The 24,562-nt window shown below is 34.8% G+C and overlaps 1 protein-coding gene and 1 non-coding gene across 2 annotated transcripts; both read left to right on the forward strand.

Moving 5' to 3' along the window:
• The first annotated feature begins 6,474 nt into the window (after nt 1-6,474).
• LOC141681402 (small nucleolar RNA R71) lies at nt 6,475-6,581 on the forward strand. The gene has a single exon (XR_012558841.1). It is a non-coding gene; the product is annotated as a small nucleolar RNA R71 (small nucleolar RNA).
• Nucleotides 6,582-17,628: 11,047 nt separating this feature from the next.
• LOC141680160 (uncharacterized) lies at nt 17,629-20,208 on the forward strand. The gene is made up of 3 exons (XM_074486459.1): nt 17,629-19,289; nt 19,377-19,482; nt 19,573-20,208. Exons 1-3 carry the CDS (start codon nt 17,629-17,631, stop codon nt 20,206-20,208), a joined length of 2,403 nt encoding a protein of 800 aa, XP_074342560.1.
• The last annotated feature ends 4,354 nt before the right edge of the window (nt 20,209-24,562 follow it).

Genomic DNA, 24,562 nt, shown 5'->3' on the forward strand with positions numbered 1-24,562 from the left:
TTATTACACAAACATTCTAAAATCCAGTTTATTTATCTTACATCTGAAGTTTCAACTTTATTACAAACTATAAACACAACCAAACCAAACCAAACATCCTCTGCTAGTCTATTCCAAATCAACCTGGATATCTAGCTCGCATACTCGACTGGGGGTCCTCGCTTCCACCAGTTTCCTTTTTCACTGGAAAAGAATATAAACAGTTTTGCAAGACTGAGCCAACTAGCTCAGCAAGTCACAAAGACAGTAACTGAGATTAACAATGATCAATTGAAATGATATAAGGAATCAAGTTTACCGATAAGCAATGATTAGAATTGGATATTTATTTTTTTTAACTTTAAAACCAAGGTTAGGCTGCTGATCAGTCATGCACTAACCCCGAGCAAGGCTCCCAGCTTTGCTCTATATACTGGATCCAAGGCACATATTGGCCTAATTTGACCATGAATCTGGTCCGACCACGAATCAGGTCCATATTTGAAAACAATCCAATTCCAAAATAACAATCCGATAAATAATGTATATTAATAATTGGATCATAAAAAATCTTTATCTTGAAGTTTAAGGTGATTCAAGATTTCCAGGTAGGTATAACAATGGAATCATAAGAATTGGCTTTTAATCAAAGGAGGTATCAAAAGTAGAAGACCTAGGGTTCAAGGGTTACAGAGAGTGGTCTTCTTTTAAACAAATAAAAAGGGTTAGTAAATCAAGAAATTCAGTACCAAGAATCAATGTGTGGTATATATATATTTGGGGAGTAGTATCGTATATGTGTGATTTGTATTTGAGAATTCAACAATCAATAGTTTACAAGGAACAAGGTTTATGGCTCAAGATCAATAAGAATCAGGGTTAGGGTTGAGTACTTTGAAGTACTTGCAATATAGACTAGGAATTACTGGGAATAATTGCAACATAATCAAAAGAGTTTAAAAGTATTCACAAGTATACTACAAGAAAGTTCAGGGACACTTGCCTTATCGATTCACTTTTACTATACTAGCACTTATCAATTGATTCCCACTTACTGACTACCTGCTTTCCCTTTCTACATCTCGCTTCCTCGGTTAAACATCACATGTACTTATCAATACTACTTCTCATCTTATTCTATTCGTTACAAGCTTCTAACTACCCTTCGTTTCGCCCAAATCCGACGTAAGGATTAAAAGTTACAGCAGAAACAGTCAAACAATGCACGTACAATCATATTACGCATCAATTAGACCATATATAACACGTAACACGTAATATATTTCATTAAAATAATTAATCAAAGAGGATTCGGGGTTAAAATGATGTTACAGTTATTTATTACGAATTTTTAAACATTTTTCGGAATTTAAACGGGACTCCGAATTATTTTATAATTAAATAATAGGGCTTGAACACCAGAATCTGGCTTTAAAATAATTTTATAATAATTATCGAGGCTTGAAAATAATTTAAAATAATATTTTAAAGCTCGAAACTATTGTTTGAAATTTTTAAATCAATTTTAAATATCTAAATCTAATTATTAAATTAATTAAAATTAATTAATAATTAATTAAATTAATTAATCAATTAATTATAAATTAATCTATTAATTAAAATAATTGAAAACTAATTAAAATTAATTAATAAAATAATTTCGATTTATTTTTAAATAATTAAATAATTAAAATAATTTTCTAAATATAAAATAGTTAAATAACTGATTTTTCTGTTTTTTTTAAATAATAAAATATCATTTTTATAATAAAATTAAACAAGAATCCGTTTTTTTAGGTTTCTGAAATTTCAGGGACTAAAATGTGAATTTTGCAAAAGAAGGGAACCAATTTGCAATTGTGCCGTCTTCTCCGGCGACGACACCGCTGGCCGAGTCGAACTCGCCCATAACACCACGAAAAACTGCAGATTTGCAGCTCTTCACTCCAGGAACACGTTGCTACAAGTAAAAAGTACGAATAGCTCGTGGTTTGGTCGGAAAACTTCGCCGAAGTTTTCCGACGCCGCCACGAGCGTTTTTTTTCCGGCGAGTTACATCCAGGCCTCCTCGGATCATGTTGTACACATCAATCGAACCATTATTGCACGATCTATTCATTGCTATCTTCAATTCCAACGCAGAATCAACCAATTTTAAAATCCCAATTTCAATTTAGAACATTCAAAGTTTAAAAACCCTAATTTCATAATCCGAGAATCAATCATCAATTTCAATTTGTTATTGAACTCAGTTTTTGACATATAATATACCAAATTGACCAGAAAAATATTATCTACACGATGGAATCATCAAATCATATCAAAAATATCAAGAACAAAAATTCATAATTTAATCCATAATAAATTCAAATTAAAACAATTAGACAGAAGATTACCTGATATTTCTGAGTTTGATTTGATGATTTATTATGATTCTATATTTCGAGAGCTTCGTTTTGATATATTGTACGCTTGAATCGGAGTTCGGTAACGTCCTCGTTCGTGCGTTTGATTCTCAGGAACGTATCGGTTTCTAGGGTTTTTCTCTGTATTTACTGTATTCGTACTAGTTGCAAATGAATAAACGAATAAAATGAAATAATAAATAGGCTATTTATATTTACGGAATATTAGTTTGTTTTGGATCGTATTGGATCAATAAAATAGTTGCTTAGCCGCTAAGTAACTGCAATAACGATGCAATTTGATATCAGTTTTGGATAATTATCAAAATCAGACTTCTTATAAAATACTCTATACGATAATAATGTAATATTATCCCGTCTTTCGAGAACACGGGCTTTATTGATTAACAAAATTGGTTAGCATATCGAAAATTTTATGTCGGGACGCGCACGGGTCAAACCGTAATCCGGATTGAAAAAGTCAAAACATGAAAAATATCCGGAACGATCATATTAGGTTAGGAAGGAGTTTTCGGACGGTTGAGGTTGGACGATTCCCGACTTTACAAAATAATTTTGTAATTATTCAGAAAATAATTAATAAATTCATAAATCAATATAAAATCATATAATACTCCAAAAATTACCAGAAAAATACCTTTATTATCTATATTTTATTTTGGACATAATAAAATTAACACACTCACATTTTATCACATATATACATCTAAATATTATTATCAATCAGCAGATAATTCACCAAAATTCACATAATAATTACATATATAAATAAAAAAAATCATTTATTGATAAAATAATTACGTGCGATATCCTGGATATTACAGTGAATCTCAGCGTGATCAGTGAAAACAGTCACCTTCGTCCCAAGCAAATAAGTTCGAAACTTCTAAAAACCGTAGATAATGGCTAAAAGTTCCTTCTCAGTAGTAGTATAGTTCAGGTCAGCACCATTGAGGGTCTTACTAGCATAGTAGACCACATGAAATACATTATTCTTCCTTTGCCCAATAACTGCTCCAACTGCATAGTCACTTGCATCACACATCATTTCAAACGGCTCATCCCGATTAGGTGCAATTATGACAGGTGCCGTAATCAAATTATTCTTTAAGCTCTTAAAAACAGCTAGGCACTCGTCATCAAACTTGAAAGGAACATCTTTCTCTAGAAGATTGCACAAGGGTTTAGAGATTTTAGAGAAGTCCTTGATGAACCGCCGATAGAAACCCGCATTACCAAGAAAGCTGCGGACTCCCTTAACTGAAATTGTTGGAGAAAGATTTTCAATGATCACCAGCTTGGCTTTGTCCACCTCAAGACCTTTACTAGAGACCTTGTGCCCAAGAATGATGCCTTGTTGCACCATAAAGTGACATTTCTCCCAGTTGAGAACCAGATTGGTCTCAACACACCATCTAAGAACCGCGCCAAGATTTTGCAAGCACTCGTCAAAAGAATCATCGAATACAGAGAAATCATCCATGAACACCTCCATATTCTGACCAATTATGTAAGAGAAAATGGCCATCATACATCTCTGAAATGTGGCAGGTGCACCACATAACCTAAAAAAAAAACTATTCTGAAGGCAAAAGTACCAAACAGACAAGTGAAGGTAGTTTTTTACTGTTCTTATGAAGCAATGAAAATCTGATTATAACCCGAATAGCCATCCATAAGACAATAGTATTCATGCCCAGCCAACCTGTCAAGCATCTGATTAATAAATTGAAGAGGGAAGTGATCCTTCCTTGTGGCCTTATCAGCTTCCTCTAATCTATGCAAACTCTCCACCCCGTGACTGTTCGAGTAGGAATGAGCTCATTCTTTTCATTAGAAACAACTGTGATGCCTCCTTTCTTCGGCATACACTGAACTGGACTCACCCAAGAACTGTCAAAAATAGGATAGATGATCCCTGCATCTAGCCACTTGAGAATTTCCTTCTTCACAACCTCTTTCATGATTGGATTCAGCCTTTTCTGTTGCTCAACAGTAGGCTTACTTCCTTCCTTTAGCAGAATTTTCTGCATACAATAAGAAGGGATGATTCCCTTGATATCTGCTATAGTCCAACCAATTTACGATTTGAATTCTCTCAGAATTCTCAAGAGCTTTTCTTCATAACTACTTGAAAGGTCAGATGCAATAATAACTGGCAAAGTTTATGCATCACCTAAAAAGCATACCTTAATTGTTCAGGAAATGGTTTAGGCTCGAGTATAGGAGCTTCCTCAATAAATAGCTTGAGGCGCTTTGGAGAATTTTTCAGTTCTTCCAATCCAAGATATTCAAATGGCATATCCAGCCTTCTCTTCCAAGGAGAAGCATTCAAATACTGCAATGGCTCATCACCTTCATCATCTTCACTATCTTAATTCCCCAACAAGGCCTTCTCTAAGGCATCAGACCTTAGCATTTGATCAATTTCTGAAGTAACCACATAATCGACCAATTCCACTTTTAAGCACTCCTCGTTATCAGTAGGGAATTTTCTGGAATTGAATACGTTAAAAGTCACATCCTGATCCAGTACTCACATAGTGAGCTCACCCTTCTGCACATCAATCAAGGTTTGGCCCGTAGCCAAGAATGGTCTTCCCAAGATTATGGGAATCTTTTTATCCTCCTCGAAATCATGAATTACAAAGTCAGCAGGAAAGATAAGTTTGTCCACCTTGACCAAGACAACCTCCACAATGCCACGTGGATATGTAATAGAACGATTGGCCAACTGCAAGGACATATAAGTAGGCTTTAGATCAGATAAGTCCAACTTCTTGAAGATAGAAAAAGGCATCATATTGATGCTAGCTCCCAAGTCAAATAAGCATTTGTCGAATGACACTTTTCCAATGGTGCAAGGAATAGTGAAACTCCCAGGATTTAAGCTTTAGAGGCAACTTTTGTTGCAGCACAGCACTGCATTCCTCTGTGAGAGCAACGGTCTCTAAGTCATCGAGCTTCACCTTCCGAGAGAGAATACCTTTCATAAACTTCATATAACTAGGCATTGTTTCAAGAGCTTTAACGAAAGGTATGTTGATATGAAGTTTCTTGAACACCTCCAGAAACTTAGCAAACTACTTATCCAACTTTTTCTTTTGCAGCCTCTTAGGAAAAGGAGGTGGAGGATAGACCTGTTTCTCCTCTGTATTACCCTCAATAGGAGTGTGTTCCACTGTTTTCTTCCTTGTTTCCACTTCTGCTTCCTTCTGCACTTCTTCTTCAGCCACATCTTCAGATTCTGGACTTTGAGCTTTTTCTTGGCTTGCAACCTTCCCAGATCTCAATTTAATTGCCTTAACCTACTCTTTTGCTTCCTTCTTCCCTGTAACTTCTGTGTCACTAGAGAATGTACCAGGTTGTCAATTCAGCAGGGAATGTACCAGGTTGTCGATTCAGCAAGGCATTGGCAATCTGCCCAATTTGTTTCTTCAAGGTCTTGATAGAAACCGCTTTGCTCCTGCACATGAGTCTCAACTCCTCCAATTCATATTTTTCAATAGATTGTTGTAGTTGGAGTTGTTGTCTTGGTGTATATTGCGGTTGCTGGAAACCAGGGGGGTTATATTGCTTTGATGCATACTGCTGATAAGGTTGTTGCACCGCATTTTGAGTGTTGCTCCAGCTAAAGTTAGGATGATTGCGGTTGTTGGGATGATATGTGGCTGGAACTGGTTGCTACGACCTCTAAAAGTTGCTCAGGAATTGAGCTGATTCACTAGAAATAGCACACTGCTTCATCTCATGCGCACCAGCACAAAGATCGCAAACACTAGTGATCAGATTAACTCCATAATAAGCCAAAGAATCCACCATCATCGTCAAAGCCTTAAGCTGAGCAGCTATAGCAGTAGGTGAATCTACCTCCAGAATTCCTGCTACCTTGCCTTGAGTTAGTCTCTGAGAAGGGTTCTTATATACATTAGCATCCATCAGTTCAATCAAATCATAAGCTTCATCATAGCTCTTAGCCCATAAGGCTCCACCTGATGCTGTATCAAGCATGGGTCTAGAAGTCGCACCCAAACCATTATAAAAGTAGTTTATAATCATCTACTCAGGCATCCCATGACGAGGACACTTTCTAAGCATCTCTTTATAACGATCCCAAACTTCACATAAAGACTCTCCCGATTGCTGCGCAAATTGAGTAAGAGCATTCCTGATTGCAACTGTCTTTGCCATAGGAAAGAATTTTGTAAGAAACTTATGAGCAAGATCTTCCCACTTGGTGATAGAGCCTGGTGGTAGAGAATGCAACCAACTCTTAGCTTTATCCCTCAGAGAGAATGGGAAAAGCCTTAGCTTTATAGCATCTTCAGAAATATTGTTGAATTTGAAAGTGTCACAGATCTCAATGAAATCTCTAATATGCATATTAGGATCTTCCGTCGGAGAACCCCCAAACTGGACTGAGTTATGCACCATCTAAATCGTGCTAGTCTTGATTTCAAAAATGTTAGCCGCGATGGCTAGTCTGACAATACTAGACTGAATATCATTGATCTTCGGTTAAGAGTAATCCATCAAAGCCTTCGTATTCACTTCTGGTTCTCCCATTGCAACAAGAGTTTCTTCTTCAACTTTCTCCTCTTCTACAAGAACTTCTTTCTCTACTAAAACTTCTTCCTCCTCTTTATTCAGTGTTCTCTTTCGAGATCAAGAATGCGTTAGCATAAACGCTCTCTAGAGTACCTGAAAAAGCAACAAGCAAACAATTAAGTTAAATGTCCGAGTCAGTGAACTTTAACGACCACTGATGTCAAGCACATAAACTAAAACTAACACCGAGTCCCCGGCAGCGGCGCCAAAAAATTGATAGGATGAAAACACGGGTAATATTCACGCAAATATACGCGTTGGCAAGTAGTATATAATTCTTTCTAGTTCGTTCCCACAGAGACTGGTTTAGGTTAATTTCAATTAATATATTTAGGCAACAGTTATTTGGTTATTATTTAATGCTAAGACGATTAACAAGTTGAGATTGTTGATAACTACGATTAACTAACATACAATTAACTAAGAGATTAAAAGGGTTTGATTTACTATATGAGACAAACATGGGATTCTAACTTCATTACTACTTCATTCAATATCCTTTGTTCTTAAACTTAGCATGCAATGGGGATGACAACTAATCAGATAACACGAAACTAGTAAATGCCAACTTTTGTTGCACGAATACCCTACCACCAGACATCCACAAAAGAGATAGAAGCTGATTATACACCAAGTATATTGAGACCCTATATGTCTATAGATTTTGACAACATGACGATTTATTGCGCAAGTTATCTATCATGAATATATAGGGAAAGTAAGATGGTTAAAATTACCTATGAATTATGCATAATAAATACATGAACCAATGCTAGCATATCAAGTTCTAAACCCCTATATTTACTTTCACTTCAATAGAGATTAACACGCTATCTTATAAGTTCGCGACGCTCATAAGACGAATAAGCACAACCAATACTAGAAAAGCATACAATCACCACACATTAAGATATCAAAATAAATTAACTAAAGAAATCCATAAGTAAATCCGCTAGAACCCCACGATAACGATTAGTTCATAACCGAACCCATCATCTCCATGGGTTCCGATGAAAGCATGGTAGAATAAACTAAGTCTTTATAAACTGAATAATAATTAAAGTACGTTACACAAGAGTATAGGTTTAACAAATAAGAAAACTAGCATCCAAGATTATAACTTAAACAAAGAATCACAAGAATAAACTAGATCCTCTTCGCCTTCGTTGTATTTGTGCTCCTAGGTCTTCACGCCGTCTTCTCCTTCGTCTCTGTTATGAAAAACGTCTTTAAGTTGTCGTTATATAGGATCTCTGACAAAACAAGATCTCTGAAAAACTGGCGCGGGCGCGCGCTAGCACGGCGCGGGCGCGCGCTAGCACAGCGCGGGCGCACTGACCTTCTGGAATAATCTTGCTTCTATTTTATTTGCTGATTTTTTATGGTGATCAATAGGCGAACATCTGAGGAACCTTCCTAACACCAATTTAGCACAAAAATGTATCAAAAACATAAACAACTCGAGTACAAAATATCAATTCGAAGCTTTACAAAGCATTTTAAGTGGATATAAACGCCAATTAACAAGGACCTATTTTTTGAAAGTAAAATAAGAAATATTTGTAATCTGCTAAGCATGGATGTAAATATGTAGAAATCTTAACATGACTAGAAAATATTCATGCATGAAATCCTTTTATCCATGTTATAAATTTACCGGCGTCTTTAGTACCTGCTACATAAAGATTATATCGTTCTGCTCAAAATCTCACAAAAAGATAACAAAATAAAGAAAATAAAATAAATGGGCCACTACTATGAAATGCTCAAATAAACAGTAATCTGGATATAAATAACAATAACCTGAACAATTATCTGAAAAATTAAACTGAATTATACAAGATTTTACTCTGGTAAACCTGGATAATTTTGAAGGAAATTATCACTAAATAACTTAAAAAAGAAAAGAAATGTTAGGCCCTTAATCAAATATAGAGGGGGGTGAATACAGTTGATATAATCTAATACACATGTACTCTCTCGAAAGGATGAATAAATATCCTTGAGAGCTGCTAGGTTATGCGAAAGATATAACAATGTCGCAATGCTTATAGCATGAACCTAAACTATGCTTTATACAGAGCACAGCTTCCAATGTATAAGAAATCCTATTCTATTAACAACAAGGAAACCTATACTATTGCTTCTGAGATAAAATCCTTCACTGCCTTGAAATTCCTGTTTTCTTTTCCTCTTCAAAGATCAACTGATGTGACAAATACTGATTTTATTATCCGTTGACATCATCATTCATTGAAACCGTCATCCATTGATATCCTATCATCCGTTGATGTTTCATCATCCATTGAAGTCATCAGCATCCGTTGATATATAAGTTCTTATGTGAACTTCTGATAGTTTCTGTTTGATATCATCAATTGCTCCCAACAATCTCCCCCTACTTGTTCATTATGGAATTATGGACAAGTTCCAATTGATGACGTCAAAACTATCTAAATGTAGGAATCAAGTATGCATATTCAATCTTGCTTCAGTGAATATCAGACTTTAACTCTTCATCCTGAACTGCTTCTTTAACTTGAGCAATGTCAGAGGTTAATTCCACTTCCTCAGCTCAGAATGCTTCCAAAAATCTTCCTTCTTTGACCAGCTTGGATGATTTCTGCTTCAAGTAAATTTTCTTCAGTATCAAGAGCTTGAACTACTGTATAGATTATATCTATCAGAGTTTAATATTTAGATTTCTTAGATACTGACTCTAGCTTTGGCTTTAGTCTTTGAAATCCTTGACTTTTCTTCTATTTTCTCCATTCCTTTAAACTTCATGCCAGCAGTTCTAATAGCTTCTGATATGAGTGATCTTTCATCTTCCACCTGACTGATTTCCCTTATAACTATACATCTGGTTGGTCTGTTAGAAGGATCATCTTCATAAAGTACTTAAGAAACAACAACAATATCAGCATTTGCTATCTTCATAGAATTTTTAAAGTCTTCCTCTATTTTCCTTAGTTGTTCAAGATCAACTCCAGGATTTTATTTTGCAAATATTCTTCTACTTACCTCAGAATCAAATAATTGAATCTTTGGATCCTTGTTGAATAGATTTATCTTTCTTCCTTTAACTTTCATAATTTGAAGATATTGGCTTGCTTCAGCACCAGCTTCTTTCTCCAGGATACCTTGGTCTTCATCAGCAGAAGTTGTGACTTGTGAAGATTGTTGCTTTTTATTTTAGTAGTCATAATCAATTCTTCAACTCTTCTTTCATTCCTCTTGCTTCCTCTTTCTTGTCTAGACTGAAATCTAGTGATTGCTTTTGATGAACCACTAAGTCCAACTAGCTCGTCACCTCTTTTACTTTTGCTCTCTTGTTCCCCCTTATTACCTTTATCAGAATTTTCATCATTAGTACCTGTCAATGTCAGCTGCTTGAATTTAGATTTAATAATTTTCTCCCCCTTTTGGCATCATCACCAAGCAATAGAGAAAGAATCAACTCCATTGAATTTTGTACTTCTGTAAGTTGATCAAACATTTGAGCTTGATGAACTTCCAATCTAGCTTGACTGGCTTCAATTGCAGTTTGTCTGGAAACTATTGGTGAAATTTGTTTCTGAATTTCCTGATGAGTAAGCAGCTTTGAAGCAATCAATGATTCTTTAATCTGATTGATTTGTGTAGTAGTTGCTTCATCAGCTGTGTGTAAGGATCTAACAACTAAAGTTGATGCTTTCAGATGATTCAGAACATCAGGACTTGTAATCTTCTGTTTAGCTATTTCCAGATGTTCAACCGCTTGTGTTCTGGAAATAGGATATGTTTTGTCTTTACAATAAGCATTCCAGATATTATAAGAATTGTAACACCCTTCAAATCCGGGGTATAGATTTGGGGTACTACTATCACTAACAACCAAACTGACCTGTACAATAATAATATAAACATATAATTACCCTTATTATTACTAATCAAGGTCTTTTAAGGTTAAGGTGTGAAAACAAGAACAACTTACCAACATATATTACAACAACTCAAATAAACTGTCTTACAAAACTTCTTTATTACAAACCAGTTATCTATATAAATTTTAAAATAAACTTCTTTTATTAAACCCACAACTAAAACTTATCCTGTTACACCTGCTCTAGCATCTCAAAACTCTCTTCTGGAATTGAAATAAACACTCTTGGTGCCAGAGGGTCCCGCTTCTTGACTACTCGAGTTTGGATGGGTTTCATTCTCAACTTTAACGGAAAAACAAGGTGAATAACAATAATAGGGATGAGCCAAAATTGCTCAACAAGCCTGCAACATTTATTTATATTGTAATATCCCATATATTCAATTATTATTATTATTATTTGAAATTGTTCATGTGATTTTATGTGAATTTTGGTGAATTATCTGGTAATTGGAGTTGATGCTTTGGATGTTTATACATGATATTCTTTGAATATTATAATTTTCCTATGTTTATATTAAAATATAGATAATTAAGGTATTTTTCTGGTAATTTTTGGAGTGTTATATGATTTTATAATGATTTATAGATTATTAATTATTTTCTGAATAATTACCAAAATTATTTTATAAAGCCGGGAATCGTTCAACCTCAACCGTTTTTGCGTTTTTACAACTCGAAACTCTTTCGAAAACTCCTTCCTATCCTAATCCGGTAGTTTTCGGACATTTTCCATGTTTTGACTTTTTCGATCTGGATTACGGTTTGACCCGTATGCGTCCCGGCGTACAATTTTCGATATGATAACCATTTCGATAAATCAACAAAACCCGTATTCTTGAGAGATGGGATATTTTTACATTATTTTCGTATATGGTGTTTTATGAAAAGCTCGGTTTTGATAATTATCCAAATCTGGTATTAAATTGTATCATTTTTATAGTTACTTGGCGACTAAGTAATCTATTTTGGATCGTTTTGTAGTTACTTAGCGGCTAAGCAACTAATTTAACGATCAAAAATGATCCAGAACGAACCAATATTCCGTAAATATAAATAGCATACTTCTTATTTCATTTATTCAGTTGCAACCAGTAAAAATACAGTAAATACAGAGAAAAACCCTAGAAACCGATACGTTCCTGAAAATCAAACGCGCAAACGAAGCCGTTATCGAACTCCGATTCGGACGTGCAGCATATCAAAATGAAGCTCTCGAAATCTTCTTTCTGAATCAATCATCAGTTTTTGCCCAGAAATCAAGGTATTTTTCTTATTTAATTATTTTAATTCGAATTATTTAGTGAAAAAAATATGAATTTTTGCAGACGTGATTATCTGAGTGTTTTGATGATTCCATGTTATAGAGCATGTTTTTATGGTCAATTTTATATATTATACTTCAAAAAATAGAGTTCAATATCATGTAGTAATTAAGGTTTGATTTTCTGAAAATTCTTTGAAAAAGTGTTCTTGGTGTTCTTGAGGATCAAACGATCATTTGTGGGTGATGCAGATTTCAGAATTTGAAGTATTAGTAACCAAAATGCTCAGGTTTTCATACTCTTTCTGTTTATGCCATCAAATCATTCAAATGATTAGTAATTTGTAAATTCGTAATTTAGGGTTTTTCCCCCGAATTAGGGGTTTCTTATTGACTGATTGTTGGATTGTTTTGATGGTATCAATATCTTCAGTAGGTTTCTTAGAGTCGATTTATGTATAAAAGTTTATTGTTTGATTGCGGAATCACGTAAATCGAGTTGGCCGGAATCTGGAGCTTGCTAACGGCGATAATGGCGGTTTCCGCCGGAGCTGTCGATCTTCGGATCGTTATGAAGATGGTTCTTGTGTCTGTGTTGTTGATACGACTGTGAATCGTTTTGTATTGAAAAGAATCACGAAATCGGGACAAAGGAGTGTGAACGACGTTCGCCGAAACCCGGAGGACTCGCCGGAATCTGCAAATTTCCGGCTTGTTCTTGGGTTTCTTGGCGACTCGGTTCGACCCGTTTTAAACCGAATTTCCGATCCGGTTTTAATTGATTTTTCCCCAAATCAATTTCCATAATTCTGTTTCTGTAATTTTCTGTTTTATTAATAATTCAAAAATCCTATTTTAATTTCTAAAAATTCATTTTATTTTGAAAATTATTTTTTTAATTCTGAAAATTTATTTTTAATTCAAAAATAAATCCAAATTATTTAGTTAATTAATTTAGTTGATAATTAATTATTTAATTAGTCAATTAATTTAAATATTAATTGATTAATTAATTTAATTAGTTATTAATTAATTTTGATTGATTATTTAATTAGATTTAATAATTTATTTTGATTTAGAAATTTCGAAAAATAGGTTTGAGCTTTAAAATATTATTTTAAATTATTTTCCAGGCTCGATATTTCTTACAAAATTATTCTTGGGTGTTCGAGCCCTATTATTTAATTATAAAATGAGTCGAAGACCCATTTTAATTCCGAAAAATGTTCAAAAATTCATATTAAATAAGTCGTTCGTCCTTTTAATACGAAACGAACGCGTACAGACTCAGAAAAATATTCCGCTTTCATTAAAAATACTTTCGAGACCTAAATTCTTTTGTTTCGAAAGGTCGCTTGTTTCACGAATCATTCTGAGTCGATTTTTGATCGATAAATCATATTTTGACCCGATTTTCGTTTTATGTGAACTTTTTGAGTCGAACTTTTTGATGAACCGAGTCATATGTGATATAAATGATGTGATACGTGGCTTATATGATTATGTGTTTATATGTTATGTGAAATACATGTGTACATGAGTCAAGAGTCCTGTGTTTGTCTATTATATCTATGTGTGGGCTATCGTATGGGTAGACGATAGGCTTCTGACGCGCAGTTCATCGAGTTATTATCATTTAGACGATTAAAGTGTTATATTTTAATTATAGATACGAGTCTTTCAAGACGATCAGGACTAGATGGAATGGATAAAGACTAAAGTTAAGTAGTGTGGAATATTGGGTTGCAGCACTGCATGAGCAGCAGATCAGAGATTTAGCGCAGTAAAAGACGGTGATGCATTGAGATGCCAGACTGAGATAATTGCGTTTATACGAGTGTGACTAACTACTAAATCTCAAAGGCAAGCACCCCTGAATTCACTTATCATTCAAGTGACGTTTATTTTAAATAATATTATGCAAGTATCTCTATCATCACATATTGTTCTAGTGATATTTATTTTAAATCTTCTTATGCAAGTGTTGATTTTCTTATTCTCAGTTCGGAATAGATAAATATTTTACATATCGCTGAATTAAATAATTCTGTTTATGCAAGTACTCATCTGTTATTCTATGTTCAGAATAGCTAAGTGATTTTACTTATCTAATTATCAGATTTATAAATGTTTTGGACTTCGAGAAAAATGATTTGGTTGCGAATATTCCTACCCAAGAAATTGGGGGAATAAAATTATTTTGGGTGTCAATTATTATGACCCCTTTTCAATAAAAGGCTTTAAGATTGGATCATAATTGCGTAAGTGACCGGGACAGACGGTCCATCGGAGGGCTATTTCTAAGTGTCATATGAAATATTATGACACAATTTTTGCCACATGCAGGTATATTGCCTTTTATTTGAGTACTCATGTTTTTTTGGGGTCATGTTTCTACGAATCATGACTCAGTGCTATCACACGGGCTGATCAGCATGTGATAGTACGTCCGTCGGAGAATGATCCCAATCTAAATTATCATATCATTTTTGATATTCATAGAATAAATGATTTATCAACTGTTTCTGTTTTGGAATAATGGTAAAAAGCAGTTTTGATTCAGATTCTGATTTATGCTGATAATTACATTGTTGTTAAATATCAAAGGTGGTATTAGTATAGATGATTGATATTGACTTCAGTATGGGATGTTGTGAGCATCAAAGTTCGTATTGATATCTAATTTGATATGACATCAAAATAAATATTAATTTCAAGAGTTTGGTTTTGAGTAAAGTTTATGATTTAATCCATAATCATTGTTTCATGTTATTCTGGTTTACGATATTTCCGTAAACACTGTTTTATGAGTTTTATTCTCGTCAAGATTCAAAGTATTGCTGAAGCATTTCGCTCAAAAGTATCAAAATGGTTTCGAACACAATTAAGGAACCAATTCTGGGGTTCCTCAACTAAAATTTTATGATTCAGCAATTATGATTTTAAATGTTCTGCTCTAATGCAGATGTCAGTTTTATATCAACACGACCATATATTCGCTATAATGATCTTGCTGAGCATTTCTTCCGCTCATACTTGCCTGTTTTTAAATTTAACCTCCAGTGAGGATTAGTTTGCGCTGTTCAATTGCGTAATTCGAGGAAGCAAAGAAGAAGCTTTTGAAAGGTGGTTGGTCTAGGGTTTGCGAATTAGTGTAAGTTTTATTGTGTAAAGTTGTTTATATTATATTATATTATAGTTATGTATTTTATACTTGGGCCTAGTATACTTCTTTTCAAAGTTATACTAACGGGTTAGTTTTGAATTGGAATTTATTGAAAAGTGTTTTAAAAGAAAGTGAAAAATTATTTATGGAATTTGGATATCTTTTTTCTAGAACTATAACCTTAAAAGATCTTGGAGTAGTTTGGGGTCATAAATAATAAATATCTTCCACTGGCATTTATTTATTGATTAAATAGGTTAATTTGGATTGAAGTTTTATAGTGACGACCAAATCCTCGGACTTCGGATTTGGGGGCTTACTACTAGAAAATCAGCATTAGACATCGCACATTAGACATCAGTCAGAAAAGTCACTGATGTTAAAAGCTTTTTTTACATCACATAAAAAAAAGTGATGTCTTTTTGGTATGTTTACATCAGCTTTGGAGTAAAATGATGTCTAAGTTGTTCTTTTAAAAACTACGTCACATCAGTTAACATATAAACCGATGTCCAATTTCTTTTTAACATCGGTTGACATAATAACCGATGTCTAGGCTCAATTTTAAAAAATTAGAGCCCGCTGCTTCTCCCTTTTGCTCCCCGCCCTTAGCCAAATTCCCCCCCCTAGTATATTTCCCTATCCCGCCTATTCACTCATTCAATTTAATAACATTATAACATAAAATTAAAAATAAATCAAAATCAAAACAAAAACAAAAAATTATAATCTCCACAAAAACAAAAACTCATTCACTCATCCCCCTTTCTCTCTCGACTGCTAAACCTAGAACTCTCAAATGTATGCTTACTGTCTTTCCCCCTTTCCGATTAGACCTTGAATCTCCAATTAAACCTCTCAATTTCTTCAACTTTCTAAACCTAGAACTCATTTGTTTCAATTTTTGTGACAGATTCGAAGATTAAGGAGTTAAGTGTGTTCATTGAAGTTTAAGGTGAGGAGTAGAGTTTCTTGGAGCTAAATCTTGTAGCTAAGGGTTTATTAAAGCTTAAATCTCGGAGCTAATTAAGTTGGATTTTGGTCTTGGAGTTTGTTGCTGTGTTTTTTGGGATTTTGGAGCTTGCTTTGTTAGGTATATTCTTCTTTACATATCTATTTATATATGTTTGGGCTGCATGTATATATTTGTGTAGTTGTATGTATGCATGTGAAATTGAAATGTGTAGTTGTTGCATGTGTAGTTGTATGTGTAGTTAAAATACAGATTTACATGTAATAACAAGTGCTTGTATATATTTGTGTTTGTGTTATTTGTAAATATATTTGTGTTTGGGGCTTGTTGTTGTAAATATCATGGTTTATGAGTGAATATAGGAATTTTATATTGATTATACTAGGTAGTAAATGTACTATAGTATATAGTAAATTAATATGTTATTTGACAATCAGGTAGTTTGAGAATAGCATGGGCAAATCTTGGATTTTCAAAGATAGGGACACACTTGACTATGAAATCGGGGTAGAAGAGTTTTTGATATTTGCCGAGGAAAATGCTAGTGATCCTAAAACAATCCCCTGCCCCTGTAAAAGATGTGCTAACTTCAAAAAAATTGCAGTTAAGATTATCAGGGGACATTTATATGAAAATGGTTTTAGTCTGGGGTACCTTGATTGGATTTGGCATACACAAGGGTCTGCAAGTAGGTCATCAGTTAATAGAAATGCTCCGACCCCTGCATCTATGCCTGCCCCTGCACCTACGTCTGCCCGCGCACCGATACCTTCCCCTGGCCTTGCATCAGAAACAGTCAATGTTTGTGATGCTGCATATAATTTGAGTGAGTAAAATAATGAGTCGTATCAGTTTAGGAGATTTGTGGCTGATGTTGAACAGCCTTTGTATGAGGGTAGTGAATGTACCAAGTTGGAGTCGATGCTAAAATTGCACAATTGGAAAGCTAGGTTCGGAATTAGTAATAGTGCCTTTAATGATTTGCTGTCTACCGTTGGCTCTCTCCTTCCTAAGGACAATATGATGCCACCTAATGCATATGAAGCCAAGAAAACCTTATCCGACTTGGGCCTAGAATACATAAAATATCACTCATGTCCAAACAATTGCATATTGTATCGGGGGGTAAATGTTGATGCTTTCGAGTGTCCTAAGTGTCGTTTATCTCGGTGAAAGTTAGGAAAGGATGGTAAAATAAGGATTAATGTTCCTGCTAAAGTAATGTGGTATTTTCCAATTATACCGAGATTCAAACGGATGTTTAAATCTCCTTCTACATCTGAACTAATGACCTGGAACTCAAAGCAGCGAATAGAAGACGGAAAGATGCGGCATCCAGCCGACTCTCCTTCTTGGAGAAATATCGACTATAGGTGGCCTGCCTTTGGTAGTGATGCACGAAATATTCGTTTGGCGTTGTCTGCAGATTGTATAAACCCACATACTAACGGTCTAACCAATAGATACTCTTGTTGGCCAATAGTATTAGTGACTTATAATCTTCCTCCGTGGTTATGTATGAAGAGGAAATTTATGATGCTAACAATTTTAGTTTCCGGTCCACATGAGCCTGGCAATGATGTTGACGTATATTTACAGCCTTTAATCGATGATTTAAAGAAGTTGTGGGAAGAAGGTGAACCAAATGTTTATGATGCATACACCAAGTCATATTTCACTTTAAAAGCAATTTTATTGTGGACAATAAATGACTTTCCTGTATATGGAAATCTGTCCGGATGCGTTAACAAAGGTTATATGTGTTGTCCAGTATGCGCTGATGATACAGTTGCCAAGTATTTAAGCCATAGCAGGAAGATGTGTTACCAAGGCCATCGGCGTTACTTGGCTAGGAATCATCCATATAGGAAGCAAAAGGCCGCTTTTAATGGACAACAAGAATTAGGGCAGGCACGTCAACCTCTGTCTGGAGAAGAGGTTTTATTGCAGCAAGATAAAATTAAATTTCAGTTTGGGAAGGAAGTAAGTAAGTCAAAGAAGGTTGATTGTCCATGGAAGAAAAAGTCGGTTTTTTTCGAATTAGAATATTGGAAGTTTCACCATGTCCGTCATTGTTTAGATGTCATGCACGTCGAGAAGAACGTGTGTGATAGCTTGATCGGCACACTACTAAATATGAAATCTAAGTCTAAAGATAGTGAAGCTTCTCGTCTTGACATGATTGACATGGGGGTTAGGGTTGATCTAGCTCCACAAAAAGGAGAAAAAAAAACCTACTTACCCCCTTCGATTTTTAATTTGTCCAAGGCAGAAAAAAAGAAAATGTTGTCATCGTTAATGCACATGAAACTTCCATATGGACACGCGTCGAATATTAAAAACTGTGTTTCCATGGAAGAATTAAAGATGTTTGGGATGAAGTCCCACGACTACCACATCTTACTCCAACAACTGCTTCCTATTGCAATTCGTGCGGTACTTCCAAAAAAAGTCAGGGTCACCATAATTAGGTTGTGTTTCTTTTTTAATGCTTTGTGCAGCAAAGTTGTAGACGTATCGAAACTAGATAAATTTCAATCAGATGTAATAGTAACTTTTTATGAGTTGGAAAAAATCTTTCCTGCATCATTTTTTGATATAATGATACATCTCATAGTGCACTTGGTTCGGGAATTACGGTTATGTCGGCCGGTATTTTATAGATGGATGTATGCATTTGAGAGGTTTAATAAGGTGTTGAAGAGTTACGTACGCAACCGTTATTACCCCGAAGGCTGTGTAGCTGAATGCTATCTGGGAGAAGAATCAGTAGAATTCTGCCAAGAGTTTGTCAAGCAAGCTTGCACCACTGCTGGTCTTCGTAAAGATGAAGGCAAGTTAAGTGGTCCATTATCTGTTGTGACAATGAAATCAATCGATGAAAAAGAGCGGGATGAAGCTCATTTACATGTTCTTCTAAACAACATTGAAGTACAGCCATATATTTTGTAAGAATTTATTAATTTTGTGGTTGTTCAATTAATATATAAATTATATATTTACTGGCTAGTTAATGATTATATAATTTCTGTTAGAATGCATAAGGAGTATCTAGAGGGAATCCATCCAGGAAAAAAGAAAAGTGTTCATTGGCTCTTGAGAGAACACAATCGCCTTTTTGCCGATTGGTTTCTAGAAAAAGTTAGTATTTTTATAGTTTCATTTGTGCCTAATTTATTTGCTCTGTAGTAATATGGAATTTAGAAGTATTTTGTTTCTGAAAATGTGTAGGTTAGTAGTGAAATGGAGGAGAATCCTGGAGGAGTTTCAGAGACAATAAGATGGATAGCCGGAAAACCATCATTTTCAGTTTTGACTTACGAAGCTTATCTAGTAGACGGGGTCCGATACTTTACAAAAGAGCGAGATGTTATGAGGGTTGTTCAAAACAGCGGAGTGTCTTTAGTTGCTAAAACTGTCCAAGTGTCTAGCGCTAAAGATTTGAACCCTGTAGAAAGTGACTTGACATTTTACGGTGTTATCTTAGAAATATGGGAGCTAGATTATCATGCATTCAAAGCCCCGTTATTTTTATGTAATTGGGCAGATAATGACAAGGGAATTAAGGTGGATGATCTTGGATTCACACTTGTCGATCTAAGTCGACAAGGCCACAAGAGAGATAAATATGTGTCTATGGATCAAGTAAAGCAAGTTTATTATATTGAAGATCCGGTGGATGCCAAGTGGTCCGTTGTATTAACCTCTACAACTCGAGACTACCAAGATGTGTATAACGACGATGATTTAGGAGACACAACCATGGAAAATCCCCCATTCTGCTGCCAAATTCCTATATGTGATGTCGGTGAAGATGTTGAAAAAAATATTAGAGAAAATATTAAGGGTACTTGGGTTAAGAAGTGACAATATTATTTGCAGTCATGTATCTCCTTTTTTGTAACTGTTTAGCATTGTTTAAGCCTAATGATATTATTTGAATTTTCGTATGTTTATGACTGTTTATGAATGCATATAGTCATCGTGTCTGACTGTTTATAACTGTTTATAACTATTTATATATGCATACTTCACTAGTTTAGTTATGACTGTTTATAACTATTTATATATGCTTGTAACTAATGAAATATATGTTTCATTTTCAGATTGAAAAAGATAAATGGCAAATAAAAAACAAATATCTAAAGTACAAGACAAGTCAGATGAGGAGTTGGATAAAAGCTTGGAGCCGGAAACAGAACCTCAAGATGAAAATGTGGATTCTATGGAAGACGCGAAGGCAACAGTCACTACTTCCGAAACTACAAAGAAAAGGTATGGATCTGCCCGAGGGGTTTCTGCTATGCACAAAGTGGTGGTGAGGAAGGCGCAGGGCAAGAAAGCAAAGGTATCGTGCAATGCACATGGAGTTCCAGTCGGGAATGCAAGGCACAGTCTATAGTCCTACATCGGAATGTTGGCTAGGACCATGATTCCGATTGATTATCCTAACTGGTCAAAGGTACCCGATGAACTAAAGGAGAAAATATGGATCGATGTGAAGGTATATAAATAAGCAATTTCTTATGCACATTGTAAATTTTGCATTTTCTTGTACTCATGTAGAGCATAACATTGGTTTCAGGAGACATTTAAAGTCCCCAAGCAACTTCAGAAGGGGCTGATCAGGTCTGCAGGAGCAAAGTGGAGAAATTTTAAAGCAAATTTAACAAGGGATTATGTTAAGCCGTATCTTGGATAGAAGAAGAAACTACGAAAGCCTCCAGTGAAGTATGCTTTTGTTGGTAAGGAGGCTTGGAAAAATTTTGTTGCTGAAAGGACTACCTCGACATGGAAGGTATACGCGAAAGAGATCGATCGTGTGTTTATATCTGCGTTTTATTTATGTTGTGAACTGATATTTTTATGTATTACAAATATTTTAGGAAAAATAGCATGTTAATATTATTTAAAATGTTTGTTGTAGTCACTTAGTGAAAAACAAATGGAGCGGGTGAGCAATCGAAAATATCCTCACCGCACATCTAGAAAGGGTTATGTTGGATTGTTGGAAGAAGAGGTAACCTCTGTTTAAGCATTGAACTTAAAAAGTTGCATTCTACATATATTGTTGTTTTAATATTTTTTGATTTTAATCAGCAAAAGAAAGGAACCTTGGCTCTCGATGAAGAACCTGATCGGGCTCTTATGTGGCACAAGGCTCGTAAGGGAAAACTTGATGATAAGGAGGTTGATCCAGAGCTAGCTGAAATAGGGAAAAGAATAGTGAGTATTTAACAAGCAACGTTAATTTTTTTAATGCAATTCAATTCAGTTCTAATTTTAATATTTTTATGAGGAGGTTCATTCAGTTCTGATTTATATGTTAACATTCTAATGACAGGATAATTTACTGGAGCTGCAAAGTAAGGGGGAATTCATTCCTTCTGGGAGTCAAGATGTGTTAACTACGGCCTTGCAAACTCCCGAACATTTGGGGAGGGTTCGAGGAGTTGGAGGCTTTGTTAGCCCATCAATTTTCTTTAATTTACCAAATGGAAAAAGAAGTAGAATAACCAAAGCTGAGCTGTTGGCCCGGGATTGTGAGAGGGATGCAGAGTTGGAGAAGGCCAAGCAAGAGATGGCGAAGGAAATGGAGAAGACAAGGCAGGAGTTGGCTGAACTGAAGGGCTTACTCAGTAAAGCAAATATTTCATCTCCTCTGGTTTCGGAAAAAGCAAGTTGTGATGCTCAAATAGTTGATGATCAAATGGATCCTTTTCCACGAGAGAATAAGGTAAAATAACAAGCACATTTAGCTCGACATTATTCAAGCATTCGTCATAGTTACTCATTAAATATATATATATGTGTGTAGGCCGGTCCACAAAAATGTGAGTTGGTTGTGGGCACAATAAATAAGGTGGCATTTGGCTTGTTGTTTGATGATGATGACATGAACAAATCTATTCACGGATTGCCAATGCAGCCTGGTTGTGCTCGTGTCTCAGTGGATGGGCCAATCCAAGGACAAGCCAAGATTCCTGTTCCGGTAGTCGGTGAGATTGAAACAGTAGAGCAGGCTGTTGGCTCCTACGTCTCATGGCCCCGCGACTTAATCATATTCCCAGATGCCCCTGGTACCGCGGTATATATTTTTACATCTATGTTTTATTGGATCTCGCACTATTATATTAACTCTATATTTGGTTTAATAAATTTGATAATATTTTCAGAAAAGTAAAAGGAAAGGGAAGGATCCTTTAACTGATTTGCATAGGGTTCAGTCCTTATTTGAGAATATGGAAATCAATAAAAATGTTCCGAAGCGCTTTCGGTTGTTGTATAAACATGCAACGACATTCATGAAGTCCACTGGAAACTCCATTCAAATCCCGTGCGATGCGGAGGTGTTTGGTGTTGAGAAAAGAATTTTCATTTTGCATGAAAACATAATTGCTTTGCTTGAGTTTAAAATGATTGGCCAAGCAGCAATTTCTGCATACATGGGGTGAGTAGTATAAATTTTTTAATTATTGTCTTGTCTTCTTGTTGATAATTTCTGCATTTATATTCTTGTTTTTTTTATAATTCCATTTTATTTGCAATGCAGATACTTGCATTGCATGGTTTGTGAAAATGAAAATTTGGAGCAAATTTGCTTTCTGTGATCCCGGAGTCTCGTTTACCTTGAACAACAATTTTGAAGATAATTTGGTTAGTCGATTTAAAGAGGGTAATCCTGATCGTCTCTTTTTTATGCCACATAATAGCAAGTAAGTACATAAAAAATGTCTCCAGATTTATTATAAATTGCTTTCTTTATTTATAAGCATGAAATTCAAAATGATATGATTCTGATATTAATTCTGTTTATTATAAATATTTATAAAAAATAGCTGCCATTGGATATTGGTTGTGATTTGGGCGGGCGAGGTTTTCATACTCAATCTTCTGCCTCGTTCAACTACCTCTCCCGAGTTGGAAAAAGCAATATCAAGGTATTTGCATTTAATTTCGAGTGATTATTTTCATTATTGATATATAAATCAATTTGTGTTATTGATACTGCTAAGATGACAGGGCTGTGATTGCGTTCAATATTCAGGCCGGAAGGGGAAATAAAGTACCGACTATCAGATATGTTACCGTAAGAACCAGGGGCATTAATTTACTTATTAGTCAGAGTTTTTTCGGTTAGATAGGGGCATTAATTTACTTATTAATTGGTCTGAATTTTTTGGATTAAATAGGGATGCCCTAAACAGCCCGGTGGAACTGAATGCGGCTATGTTGTTATGTGGTATATGAAACAAATTGCCATGGATAATGAAATGACATTTGACAAAAAGGTATATTTTTTTGCTTAATTCATTCTTGATATAACTGGTGTACATATAATTTGTGGTAGAATTCATTGTTACTAATTCCTGTGTGTTACACTTTTCAGTGGTCGAAAAAGAATCGAAAGGTGACTGTTGCCAAGGCTGAGCTGGACGAGGTTCGATGTGAGACTCTTAGCCATATCGAGTCCTTCTTATAAAAAGGCCTAATCTGCAGCTCCTTTATGTAGACTGAATTTGTAAGAATTTGTAAGAGCTACTAGTGGTTTTTGTTGATAAATATAATGGGGGAACTTTAGTTGGTAAATTTCTGTTTGGGATGAACTATGTAAATGATCGATGATGGATGTCTAGTACTTGCTATTACAGTTATGTAGTTTGTTTGGATTATGAAGTTTGGTTGGTGGTGGATATATGTACGTAATTGGTATAATCTATGGTAAATCAATGAATGTATGTTTGTTTTTGCATTTGTTTTGGTTTGGTTAGTTTTGGAATGGTAAAATGGTAGTTGGTATGTTTTTGGATGACTCTTGTTTGGGTGTTGGGCATTTGATTAAAACAGGGGATTTATGAATAAAAAGAATAAACAAACATCACTTCATGAATAAAATAACTGATGTAAAATGTAGTCAAATAAGACATTTCATTCAATAAACTGATGTCATAAGCAGGCACATATATCAGCTCACAAGAAATGACTGGTGTAAAACAATATAATAGATATCACATTTTGAAAGAACTGATGTTAAACACACACAAAGATATCGGTTCCATTAAAAAAAGAAAGGTACGACATCGCTTCTGATAAAAGACTGATGTAATATGTTAAGTTACACATCAGTTTAACAACTTTTTCGATGTTAATGTATCATATTGCTTTATATGTGATAAGTTTAAAATGATATACATGACATATGAATGAATAACTGAAACCA

This window comes from Apium graveolens, chromosome 8 (assembly GCF_009905375.1).
Source record: "Apium graveolens cultivar Ventura chromosome 8, ASM990537v1, whole genome shotgun sequence".
In the NCBI taxonomy this organism is placed as follows: domain Eukaryota; kingdom Viridiplantae; phylum Streptophyta; class Magnoliopsida; order Apiales; family Apiaceae; genus Apium; species Apium graveolens.

Coding starts and splice junctions, on each gene's coding strand:
- LOC141680160 (XM_074486459.1), top strand. CDS start 17,629: ATGACCTGGAACTCAAAGCAGCGAATAGAAGACGGAAAGATGCGGCAT. Junction 19,290..19,376: donor GAAGTACAGCCATATATTTT/GTAAGAATTTAT, acceptor AATTTCTGTTAG/AATGCATAAGGAGTATCTAG. Junction 19,483..19,572: donor CCGATTGGTTTCTAGAAAAA/GTTAGTATTTTT, acceptor GAAAATGTGTAG/GTTAGTAGTGAAATGGAGGA.